At 32.0% G+C, this 13,168-nt stretch overlaps 1 protein-coding gene across 1 annotated transcript in view; it reads left to right on the top strand.

Moving 5' to 3' along the window:
• Window positions 1-12,895, top strand: part of LOC139501833 (uncharacterized) — a 134,088-nt gene extending 121,193 nt beyond the window's left edge. Inside the window, exons 2-3 of the mRNA XM_071291057.1 lie at window positions 3,525-3,821; window positions 10,934-12,895. Coding sequence (XP_071147158.1) covers window positions 3,525-3,821; window positions 10,934-11,307 — 671 coding nt within the window. The 3' untranslated portion in view covers window positions 11,308-12,895. The remainder of the gene's footprint in view (window positions 1-3,524; window positions 3,822-10,933) is intronic.
• The last annotated feature ends 273 nt before the right edge of the window (window positions 12,896-13,168 follow it).

Consider the following 13,168-nt stretch of genomic DNA (forward strand, 5'->3'; position numbering starts at 1 on the left):
TTGCGACCAAGATTTGATATATCCAGACATGATCAATAAGGTGAAGTAAGTTGTTCAATAGTTTAGTTTCAAGCACCAATTGAGAAAGAAAAACACATTAATGAAAAGGGAATTACTCGTAATTCCAAAGGGAATTACTCGTAATTCCCTACAGGCTGTGCAGACTTTATACCACTGAACACTTAGATTGCTGAAAATGCACAGAGACGAACTTTGATAAGATGATAATATGCTAAACAAAAAGCAACGTAAGAAAAGGATTTTTAGAATAAATATGGAAAAAAAAGATTTAAATGATTGCCAAGTAGACAATACCCATCCACAGACCAAATTACGTAGGAATTATCAGCTAATGGTCATAGTAAATCTTTCAGCAAGGAGCAATCCCCATACCGCATGGTCTCCTGAAAAGGCGCCAAAAGAACTATGTTATATTTGATGTACTAATATTTATCTTTAAGTTGGTCTTGTTTCGTTTTTAACAACCGAGTTTTCAATTTATTGTCATGAGTTTGAATGTTACTTTGGTCTATTTTGGCCTCTTTTGTAAAACATTTAAAATCATAAAACTAACGTCCTGATTTATATACAAAATCATAAACGAGAAACAAATACAAATATAACATATAAAATATAACATACAGCATAATCAAAAATCACTGAATAACTGGCTTCTGATTAGTCAATAAGACTTTAAAAACATATTTTTTTACAAAGTACACGTGACATGGTCGATATTGCTTATGTATTTTGGTTCAGAAAATTAGAAGAATAGACTTGTACAGCAGTTATATCTGTAATGTACATTTATCAAAACCTTTTTTTTTAAACAAACAGGACCCTCTGTATTAGATTCAATATTGCATAAGTAATTGATTTACTTGAGAAAATTACTTAAATTTACTTAGAGAACACTGGCATTGACTTTTTGTGAAAATTGACGTTCTATTATCGTGATAATGGCGTAGTATTTAGGATAGCAAATGGCGGAGTAATTATTTACGTGATAATTTATCTCCAAAAATAGCAAGCTTTATTCTAAAACGTCATTTAGAGTTCGACCAGTACTTGAACCGTGAATCGAAATGCATAACTGGTGGAAAATGGTGTATGTTTTGGCATATCAGTCTTCAAATAGGGCGTATTAATTAAGCTGAAAAACATGTATGATATCGGCCGAGCAAGTAAATCACTCCAAAATCTAAATTTGAATATGACAAACAGTCTAGTAAAAATACGAAATGAATCATTTCAACATCTTTTGAACAAAATGATTTGACAGTTGGTTACATTGTCATTTGAAAATTTGGTTTCGAACGGACCGACGTTGATCATGTGTTCAGAATCGCTAAAGGAAATATATATAGCACTGATTAATTCCGCTTTGTTAGATTTAGAAAATGTTTACTGCTATGCTTTGCTCCATATATATATATGTTTTATATAAATTTGCAAATAAACGAACCGTTTTGGCCTGTATATGAATATTCACATTATTTTGAATTTGAAGAAAAAAATTCCAGCGTCACTTTTGAAAAGTCTTTTATTACGACATAATGAATGTAAGCCAAGTTACGACTTCAAAGTCATGAAATTTAAAATTATGTAATACAGAAAAATGAAACAATCTTATACTTTTGTACTTTTACCTTATTCCCTATAGGTGTAACGTTATTACATTTCAATTTCCATTAATCTCTGGAGTATTTAGCAGTATACATATTTACGGATATAATTTGGTGGCGTTGCAGTGATAATGTGATAAATAAATGGATCTATCACCACAAGCTATAAATAATTATCAATCGCTTTTATTTATCAAATGATATAAAAATCATACAATCTGTTAGATACCACTCGAATGTATTGATGAGGAGAGATTTTACCTATTATAACTGGAGTAGTGGGTTTAGAAATGATTTAAATATTGTGTGGATTTGGATGTTGAAGTCTTTTTATTGACACCAGTTAAACAGCAAGGTAAGCTGATGAGAAACAAGTACATGTATATGTAATTATAGATTATCGTTGTTCATCTCAACGAGATTGATCCAGCCGGCAGCAAAAACCAGAAAAGCAGTCGAGTTGAGATGACCAATGATAATCTATTCATCGCTATCTTACCTATGACGACGTTGGCCATTTCATGGCAATTTCATTAGCAACGCCACGTGTCTCCTTAGTTTCTAGCGATAATTTTCAGTCTCAAGCGAGTAGCATGATACGAAAAATTATCACAAAAAAAGATCAAAGGAAAAATGCACAAAATAGCGATAAAATTACTTATCCAACTATGAGTGAGTGTCATTACAATTATCAGATTCTTTTGTCTCGGGGTTTGACATGCACCTTCACAAGTCGAACAGAGCGTTTTACAACTACTGTAGCCATTATCATATCCAGTAACGTAAGGTCAAATATTGACCGTTTAAATGAACCAACCAATTGACCTGTGATAGATACGTCCATAATCGGTATGGTATGGCTATAGCTAGACCCTTCAGTTTCCGTGTCGTGTTTGAGCTTCATTAATGTGCAAGATAAGCTTTTTAATAGATCGTGGAACAAATTATAGCCAAGTCCGTAATCTTGTATAGATTAACTGACATTTTTTCTTAAAAAATAACTATTTTAAAGACAGGGTTAAAAGGTTTATGTCACGATATGGTTGTGGCAACCATCTTGTTTTAATACTTAAATAACTCCTACTTAGCAGTTTTTTTTCTGTCGTGTCCGGTTTGTGTACTAAAGACAAAACTTTATTACATGTAGATTTTTATTTTCCTGTCAATGTGTTTATCTTAGATCATTTATACAGCACTTGCAACTATTAAGTTTGTATGAGTGATAAATTACTAGAACGAACCCATACCGTTATATTCGCTCAGAACGGCCAAGGTCCAAGATCCTGTTCAAAGAAAAAAAATATATCTAGGCTGGTTTTACAATTATCAGGAATTGGAGCATCTTGTATTTCATTGATTAAAGACATTATGCATTGTGCGGACTCAATAAAAAAAAGTCAATAAAAAGTCTTTTAAATTCCAATCGCTGTATTTTGATCATTGAGAAGCTTAATATTCCCTTAACAACACAACGTAATTAAAACGTTTAGCTAATTTTACAGAGTTATCTCCCTGTAGTGTTAGGTACCACCTTAAATTCCTATCGCTGTATGATGTTTGATTCGAGCGTTCAAATGGTTTAATAGCATCAGTATCATTTCCTGACATCTATGGAACACTAAAGCTTGTTGGGGGACTTAAGTAACAAGGTAAACAAAATGTAAAAAGTCTAAAGACTTGTGTGAAACATGACCGAGAATCAGAAAACATAGAAACAAAACAAAGAGCAACACATTATATGTGAATGGTACTTATACCACATCTTCTTATATATCTATCATACCTCGAAGAAAAAAATAACACCGCCATGACAAAAGAAAAGAGAAAAGTGTAGAAAAGACGATTAATTCCACAAAAGACTTTGTAGTAAATTAAGATTTATACATTTATCTCTTGTAGATGCGTTAAAATCTCCCCAGATTCTACCACCGATACTGGTCGTAGGAAATAAGGCAACAGTGTGCTGGATTATAGACGAGACGTCAGATGTTGTTAAAGGATTTCAATTAACTTATGAAATTATTGGTGCATCGGGAAATTTTAACTTAAAGCTTACAAGGAATATTGATGGGCTAAAAAGGAGTTACACGATTCGTGGATTAATTCCGCTATCAACGTACAAAATATTCATGGTTACCATAGGTAGTAGTGACGTCAGCAACGCAAGCGCAATTGAGTTCACAACAGATTTACCAGGTACGTAACCCTATCATAAAAAAACATTGCATAGCGCGAGCACCACGTTTATTTATGGGACATGGGGCTATTTACTTTCGTTTTCTTGTGCTTTGTCAAATTATTAAGAATATAAAAAAGAAGATGTGGTATGATTGCCAATGAGACAACTCTCCACAAGAGACCAAAACGATACAGAAATTAACAACTATAGGTCACCATACTACCTTAGCAAAGCCCATACCGCATATATAGTCAGCTATAAAAGGCCCCGAAATAACAATGTAAAACAATTCAAACGAGAAAAAACGGCCTTATTTATGTACAAAGAATGAACGAAAAACAAGTATGTAACACATAAGCAAACAACGCTTTAAAATTACGTATTATTACTGGACCATTTGATAGCTAGTGGGATATAGCATATTTGAATCGAAGTATGCCGATCTCTAAAACTCTTTGTTAAAGTTGCATTCCGATCTGATCGAAAATCAATTTTGATAAAAGTAGAAACCATAGTATTCGATTCTCTCCAAAAGTACAAATGTTAACAAATGACGAATCAAGATAACGAGTTGTGGTCAAATAATCTTTTTTTACAACACGTATACAGGCTGTATAGAAAAAAAGGGAAACACACGACCGACTGTTATTGCCTTTTACCCTACAAGCACATGGATCGATTTTGAACAAACGAAAGAAGCTACAATCTATGTTTTTTTTTAATAATAACAAGTTTGAGACAATAGTCATATAATATGCAGTTCTCCAATCAAGACTTTAAAAAGACAATATACATGTATAAACTGCAATAAATGTGAACGATTGTCTTGTGCTTTGTTTTGATTGTTTTTAGTTTTCTCTTTTGCTGCATGTCGGTGCTTTAATGCGTTTGATTTTTCAAGTACAGATTGGCACTTTTAAAAATCGATCAAGGGTTATTACCGGATACTTGTGTTCATGTATTTTAGCTATGAAATGACGTCATTCATATGCTGCGTTTAACTGCGTCATAGAATGCGCCGTAAAATCACTTTGAACTCTTTGTTTAAACACTATTTCAAACAATTAGTAATTGATGTATTCTTGTGTATTCAGCTGATCTTAAGTCAATAAATAACAAAACTATTCAGTGAATAAAGCATGTAAAGTAAACAAGTTAATAGGCACTATTGAGTGATAACCGATATTGCATATGCTATTGATGAATTTAAATAATAAAATAGTAAGTTAGAAGTATGAAATTAAAAAAAATAATTGCTATCATCTTTCTTGGGAAAGAGGCGAAAGATACGAGAGGGATCAGACATTCAAACATGGAGATGCTTCTTCTTAAGAATTAAAAAGATTTACGTATACTGCTATAGATGTGACAAGGGTCATATCAGAGATGTGGTTTGCTTCACATTGCAACTGTAATATCTCTCTTCATATTAAAATTTTCAAACGGTCAATATTCCGCCATTTTGGATCGAAAAATTCAAGGACATCTATTATTTTAACTGCTTCTCCAATAGAAAGATTGAAGTAATTAAAGCAGATTTTATTTGGCACGGATTTAAAGTGCTGTTAGCAATGATTGTCAATTCTTCCTGTAACTTTCTTTTTTTTTGCATTCAAATTTTATCAGGGAATAGGACTAGTAAAAAGAAGGATTTACTATCATTTACGTGCATGTGCAACGTGTGAAACAGGGTCTGTTACACTTTTTGTGTACTGTTATTTGTTTATTGGTATTTTTTCTTTTATTTACCCTGACGCTGTCTGTTTATTTACCCTGACGCTGTCTGTTTATTTACCCTGACGTTGTCTGTTTATTTAACCTGACGTTGTCTGTTTATTTGGACATGTGAGTTTGAATGTCTCTCCGGTATATGTCGCTCCTCTTTTACCTTATATGTACTTAGAACAAAACCTTGAGCAAAAAGGTTCTTTCAACCTATGTGTTTACAATGCATCATCCCTCAAATCATATTAAAACTTTTAATTTCACTCTTTTTATATTCCTGAAGGCTTGGTAAATTCTATAAACATCATTAATGTTTTCATCCCAACAAATAGTAAATCTATTACATTAAAGCAGCATAGTTAAATTGCTCTGACATGGATTAATGTGGTTTTAAAAAGTTGATCCAAAAATAACAAAGCTATTTCAAAAACTGATGAACATCTATAATACGGAATAGTGCTATACAACTAATGGCATTTTTATCTGATGTAAGAAAGACATTCTCGAATTACAAAATGCAATTATTGATAAGGAGGTGCGCGTGATTTTATCTAAATACTTTATTTCATCACTAGCTAGCTACATAGATTATATTTGTGTACAAATCGTCTTCTTACACAAAATCAGATATATTAGATGATACCTAGAATTGTTCTTGGATTGTGTTACTGTAAATATTTATAAGCTATTAACTTTGTCTCTACGGAATGTTGTAAATTCTTCCTCAAAATTGTCAATTATAAAACGGCGGTAGGTGTCACTTTATAAAATCACAATCTATAAGATATGTCATATATGTATTAGATCTGTAAACCAATAAATCTGATTTCTCAGCACCAGTGCGATAAAAACATCAGGGTTTGATTGGTAGACCTGATAAACAGTAAAAGAATTTTTAATATATTTTTAAGTACATTCCGCGACATAAATATATAGGGTCTTGATAATACTTACAGATTAGAGAATATAAAAAAAATGGATATCAAAGGTAAAGATACAGAAAAATAGGCAAACATAATAAAACAAATAGAAAAAAGTGGGATGCTGAATGAAGGAATGTATATCCCTCATAAAAAGCTTGGAATCCTTGCCCGGCTTGGGCTATACTTATTGTACCTTTTTGGATTAAAGCTCTTCATCCCCTTATTAAGCTTTCAATTTTCAAATATATTGGCCTCGAGCTTCACTGAAGAGACATTTATTGTCGATTTGCGCATCTGGTGCAGAAATATTGGCACCGTAAATGTTTTTAAAAAGAATATAATTTAGTTGTCAAAATAAATGAAGAATATCTAAAATTGGCTCACAAGTTAAACGATAAAGACACGAAGGACCGCGAACAGACCCGCACATATTTAACATTCGATTTTAAAGTACAATCCACGGCAGAATATATAAGGGTCTGAATAATATTTATAGATAATTAAAAGAATAATGGGCCGATACTACAAATCAAATGGACCAACACAAATATAGAATACCGAGAAAAAAAATAGCCAAAAACATTAAAACAGATTATCTAGGGGCGCTGAATTATAAAGAATATAATTTCGTTGTCAAAATAAAATCATTATGAAGAATAGTTGCCTCAGAGATAGTTGCTGTCTGACAAGTAAAAGGTTACAAACACGAAGGACCCCGAAAAGACTCGCATATATTCTACATTCGATTGTAAAGTACATTTTACGACAGAAGACGTAATGATTAGCTTCGTTTCTTTTGTACCATATGTTATAAATTATATGTTATTGTATTGCAACTGATAAATATAGACATAGATAATTATTTTCATAAACCTTCAAGACTCAACAAAATATGTCAAATATTTCTCCTTCGTTTACATTAAGCGTTATTTCTGTTTAATAGTACCTAAAGAATGCAGCAGATTTATATAATGAGTGTTGTATCAATTGCAATATACACATTATATTGTAAACATTTACCAGCTGTTGCAAATATTGTATTTTGTATGACGAAGATGTTGTCAAAGTTCACATGACCTTATAGTCATACCTCTAGAGTACATTCATCGACCAGTTCGCCACGCAATTACTAACCTATATATCTGCAGGAACCTTTCAATAATATTGTGTTTTTGTACTTGTCTTTTTTGGTAATTTGATGCTGCTGACAGATATTTAAGGAATGACTGTAGTATTTTTTCTGTCTATGTCGAAATAACATCAACAATATGGTCACACTGAATAACCCGCGTAGCAAAAGACAGGGCGATACTAATTTTGACAAACAGTACAGGCGCTTGGTAATTACTAAGGACGGGGACTTTTTAAGTTTAAAAAACTCTAGGCATTTGTTCAATACAAAATAATAGAAACTTTTGGGTGTATATATTGACAAACATTTGGACTGGAAATTTCAAATTGACTATGTATGTAAAAACTTAAGTTCTCGTATCGCACTGCTATCTAGAATTAAGAAATTTTTGGATATAAGTAGTAGAAAGCTGTTTTATAATGCTTATATTCTACCCATATTTGATTTTTGTTGCTCAATATGGGGAAATTGCTATGAAGATGGATATAAAAAAATTCTTAAAATGCAGAAAAGAGCTGCAAGGATTATACTTGATGCACCAATACTAACACCTAGTATAAATTTATTTAAAGAGCTAAAGTGGTTGAATTTCAAATCTCGAATTTCATATCATAAACTTATTCTTGTTCATAAAATTCTAAACGATAAAGCACCTGATTACTTAAAGGAACTCTGTTGTCCAATTGTTAACCTACATAGTAGAAATCTAAGGTCATCTGCAAATAATAATTTAGCTGTTGTACGACCGAACACAAATTCAATGAAGAAATCTTTTGCATATAGCTCATCTATACTTTGGAATAAACTACCAAATGAAATAAAATGTTGTGAAAACCTGGACACTTTTAAACAAAAATGTGTTGATTTCTTGTCTATAAATGATTTATAACAACCTACTCAAATATTCTAATGATTTGAATGTTATGTATATATATATATCAATGAATTTATTTTTCTCTTGTTCTACAGACAGTTTATAGTTAGTATGAATAGTGCATTTACATAATATGTTAGAAACTGTAAGCTTTGTAATATTTGTACTGTTTGTTCTTTGTGAGGGCCTCAAGGTAGATTAGCACAAGCTAATTGAGTCACCCTCTGTAAATAAAGTCATTACTTACTTACTTACTTACTTACAAAAAATAGGGCGATTTTGATTTGACACTTGTCCATTACTAAGGACGGGGCGATTTCAAGGTTGACATACTGTACAGGCTAGGGGCGATTTTAAGGTTGGCATACGGTACAGGCACTTCTCCATGTCAAAAGATAGGGCTATATTGATTTTGACATACTGTATAGGCACTTGTCTATTACTAAGGACCTTGGCGATTTTGAGGTTGACATACTGCTCAATCCCTTGTATATTACAAAGTACTGTATGTTGAACTCTTTATCTTGATTTATTTATTTGTGTTGATTGGTTGCTGTTTTCATGAACATATACCATACATCTCCTCAGATCAATTCATAATATAAATTTATTTTTCATTTCATATTTTTCTAAGAGCATTTTTCATGCTATAAACATATTTTAATAGAGTTGCAACACACTCCGTCAAATTTGACTTGTGACAATTTTGGATTTAGGGAGCTATCGTTTGATTTTAACGGGTGAAAAGCGGGGGAGGCTAGTATGAAATTTGAGAAAGACAGGAGATGAGTTTTGAGTAATAAAAAAAGTAGGATGAGCAACTTGGCAAAAAAGGTAGGATAACAATTTATGTGAAAAATGCAGGATAAATTAATTTTAAAGAAGGCAGAACCGAAAAGAGTCCAAATAGAAAGGCAGGACAGATTACAATTTAAAAAAAAGGCAGGACAATTTTGTTCATCTTAGCCCCCCCCCCCCCCCCCCCACAACAAATCAAATGGTTAGCTCTTACTTTATTCCCTTCACACTGTTTGGTTCGAGCAGGCGCGGTCACTCTACATGCTAGTACATTCGCTGTGCGCAGGAAAGTGATATGGTACGTTTTTCACACCGAGGTGCCGGTACATTGCAGTGGTGGTTTCAAAAACTTTTGGCGAGTTGATCATATCATCATATTCCTTTATAGCTATGCTGCGATGTACGAGACTCAATTTATGACAGTAATAACAACTAAAGATTAAGATAAGTGAAATCATAAAATTAACAAAAAATCATTTGCATTAGGGAAAACGATAGCAAAGGACAGGACAAATGGTCGAGTAAACTTACTTACTGCACAAAAAGAAAAACACACAACATAGAAAAATATATGAACCCTTAAAAATGTAATCAAAAGGTAATAAAAATATTATAAAAAGTTTCAAAAATGCTCTCTTTTTTTTCAAACAAGTTAAATAGAATTAAAAGTTTAGTGGTTACATATCCGTATACCATTTCAATTCAAAAAGGAGATGTGGTTAAATTGCCAAAGTAATAACTATCCATCATAGTCCATTTTATTTGAAATTAATCACATGGTTATCCAGAATTTCATTAACATGTAAAATATGCAATTATTGCACAGCGGCTGCATCGACGAGTAATGTGTGAATAATTATTGGAAAATAAACAATTGATTTCTTTTGAATTATAAAAACATTTGGTATTCCATATTCTCGTTATAGAATTTAGATACCTGACATTAACATTCATTATTTAGATCAAACATATCATTTTACATTCAATAAGTCTTTAATCGATCAATAATTCAGGCTGTCCATACATGTATCTATGTTTATTTTTAACTTGAATACTAAAATTGCACTTTAAATACTCGCATAAGACTATCACGATTGTAAAGAATCTTAAAAATGTTTTGCTACACCGGATGTGTGCTTCAGCTGGCCCCTGAACAAAAACTTATTTGATGACTTTCTACTGCGCAAATCATTTGAACAAAAGACAATAACTGCTATCCATGTAACTAAAAACCTTTGTAATTGGGTGAACACCTCTTTTTTCGTGATATTGACCAAATCAAATTATAAAAGCTTGTGCTATTAGTGCTTTCCTTTGGTCAAATTCATGTGTTCCTTGTGAAACTGTTAAACAAATTATTGAAACCTGCAGTTTAAGCTTAAAATTTAAATCATTATAGCTGTATAAGCTCTAGAAAGCTGTAGATACATATTTACATTATTTTGCTACTGTACAGTAAAGTTGAAACAAAAGGTGTATTGCGCATGTCCCTAGTTTAAATAAGAGGCGAACATACTAAAAGAACAAACTCATAATGCGAAAACAAACTGACCATGCCCTTTCAAAAAATGAAAAACGACAAAAAAATCTTCGTGTAACGCTATTTCATAATTCAGAAACATGGTGCCATGGATTGTTTTTATACTATTTTGAATGACTTTTTATGTATAATTTCAGAAAACAAACTACTAAGAATAGAAAGAAGTGGTGTCTATCCCGAAGAAGTAGTTTTTATTGCAATAGTAGTGGTAGTCTGGGTAATTGCAGTTATTGTGTTTTTAAAGCAATGGAACAGTATAAGAATTTTAGAACCAGTTGAACCTCGTTATAAACATGCACCAAAAAATCTAGAGAACATCCGAATTGTGAAACGGACACAAGACAGTGTTATCTACAAAGGCTATAGCCGAAAGTTATCAGTAACAATGGTAGAAAGGGAAAAAAGACGACTACAGAGAATGAACACAGCACCCGTGCTTCCGGTTACAGGACGCATGATATTAAATACATTACCCACAATTCAAATGGAAGATATGACTACAGAAATGTAGGATTTTGTGATATGGTGCGTATACACGTGGTAAATGTGCGAGTTGTGTAAACGTGATAATGTGTTCATGAATTGCTATTTTTATTGTTATATTTTGTAATCCTATACATGTATAAAATGCATTCCATATTTTCCTTTGTACGTACATCAGGGTTGTAATTCCTGTCGGGGACTGTCTATACTAACTGTTAGTATGGACTGAACCTGATCTTGTCCATGGCCAGTACCACAACAAACCTCCATTTTCATAATCGTTAAAGGAATCACCTGTTATTCCAAACAAAGATTGATTTTCATATAGAAAAGTATAGAAACAAAGTACATGTATACCAAATATGAAACATGCAAAACTCACATTGCTTTTCTTTCACCTGTCTTCATTTGGCTAAACCAACTCTTGTACTGTAAGCACATGTCCTATTTAAGAAAAGATCACTGTTCCTAGAAGTCCAAGTTTTTAAAATGATCTTCACATTATACCGATATCACTACTTTACAAAACATTAACTTTTAGTTAATAGATTGTTCCCCGGTTACCCAGCATTTACGTCTTGCCTGATTATGTAAAATGTATCAAGTAATATCATTTTGTTTATATGAACACGCTTGCCATTTAACATTTACTGGAGAACTATTAAAGGTATAGAACCACTAATTCAGGACCGGTCGGAGAGAACATACAAAGAAGTTCATATTTTAAACAAAATAGTTCCTACACATAGCTGTATCTTTGTCAATAGGTGACAAAGTTGGGTAGTTTTGATATCAAATAAAAATTTGGAAACTTGGAATCACTTAAGAACCTTTGTTGAAAGATTCTTTTGAATAATGAAGAAGTATATGACATTTCAATCGGAGGGCACATTTGCCCTGTTGTTCAGATCAGAAGTACCTGTTTTTTGTACTATTAAACTTGCGGGAACCAGTACGATATAATATGCAATTAAAAGTATGTTGAATTTTTTAACACAGGTCAGGATAAGGTATGATTTTGACATTAAATAACTGCCTTTTCATTTGCAATTAAGACAAAGTAGCCATTAATGCTTGGAATTGCCGCATTTAACACAGACAGCTATGTGGTTATGAATAAGTGGTTTTATACCTAAGCAATCGAGGATTGTTTATACCAAAACATATGCCAAATATAATCGACAAATGACATATATATCTCTCTTCATATGTATTTTTGTTCTGTTCTTTTTTTAGTTAAATAATTCAATTAAAATGATCAAATCATTGTTTATGCATCAGAAAGAATTATATATATACCACTTTTGTTCTCTTCTTTAGTTAATTTTTATTCATCTGATATTATTACATAATTCGATACATCTGGCACTATATTTCTGTATACAATAAATGTCATGTGGAGAATGGAACCCATATTACACTATATCTCTGTATACAATAAATGTCATGTGGAGAATGGAGCCCATATTACACTATTATAATAGATATGTTTTGCTGTCCTACAAATTTTTCATTTTATTATTTGAATGATATGGTAAGTATAATTAACTCTTACAAAATGATATTTAATGTGATACTATGTTATTTGTATACAAGAAAATAAATTATTTCTGTAATTTCTCTCTTTTTTCACAAGTTGAGAAGTCTTTCGTAATCTGATTAATCTTTCTTTCATTTAAGAAGAATTGCAAAGACTACCGAAGAGAATTTCTCGTTGCATTGAAGACCTGTTGGTGACCTTCTGTTGTTGTCTGCTCTATGGTCGGGTTGTTGTCTCTTTGACATATTCCTTATTTCCATTCTCAATTTTAATGTCGATTCAGGTGACATATAATAGCCTAGCTTAATGGAAAGAATTCTTTATACAAATTAACAATAAAACTCTCCTA

The sequence above is a fragment of the Mytilus edulis genome, chromosome 13 (genome assembly GCF_963676685.1).
Source record: "Mytilus edulis chromosome 13, xbMytEdul2.2, whole genome shotgun sequence".
Lineage (NCBI taxonomy): Eukaryota > Metazoa > Mollusca > Bivalvia > Mytilida > Mytilidae > Mytilus > Mytilus edulis.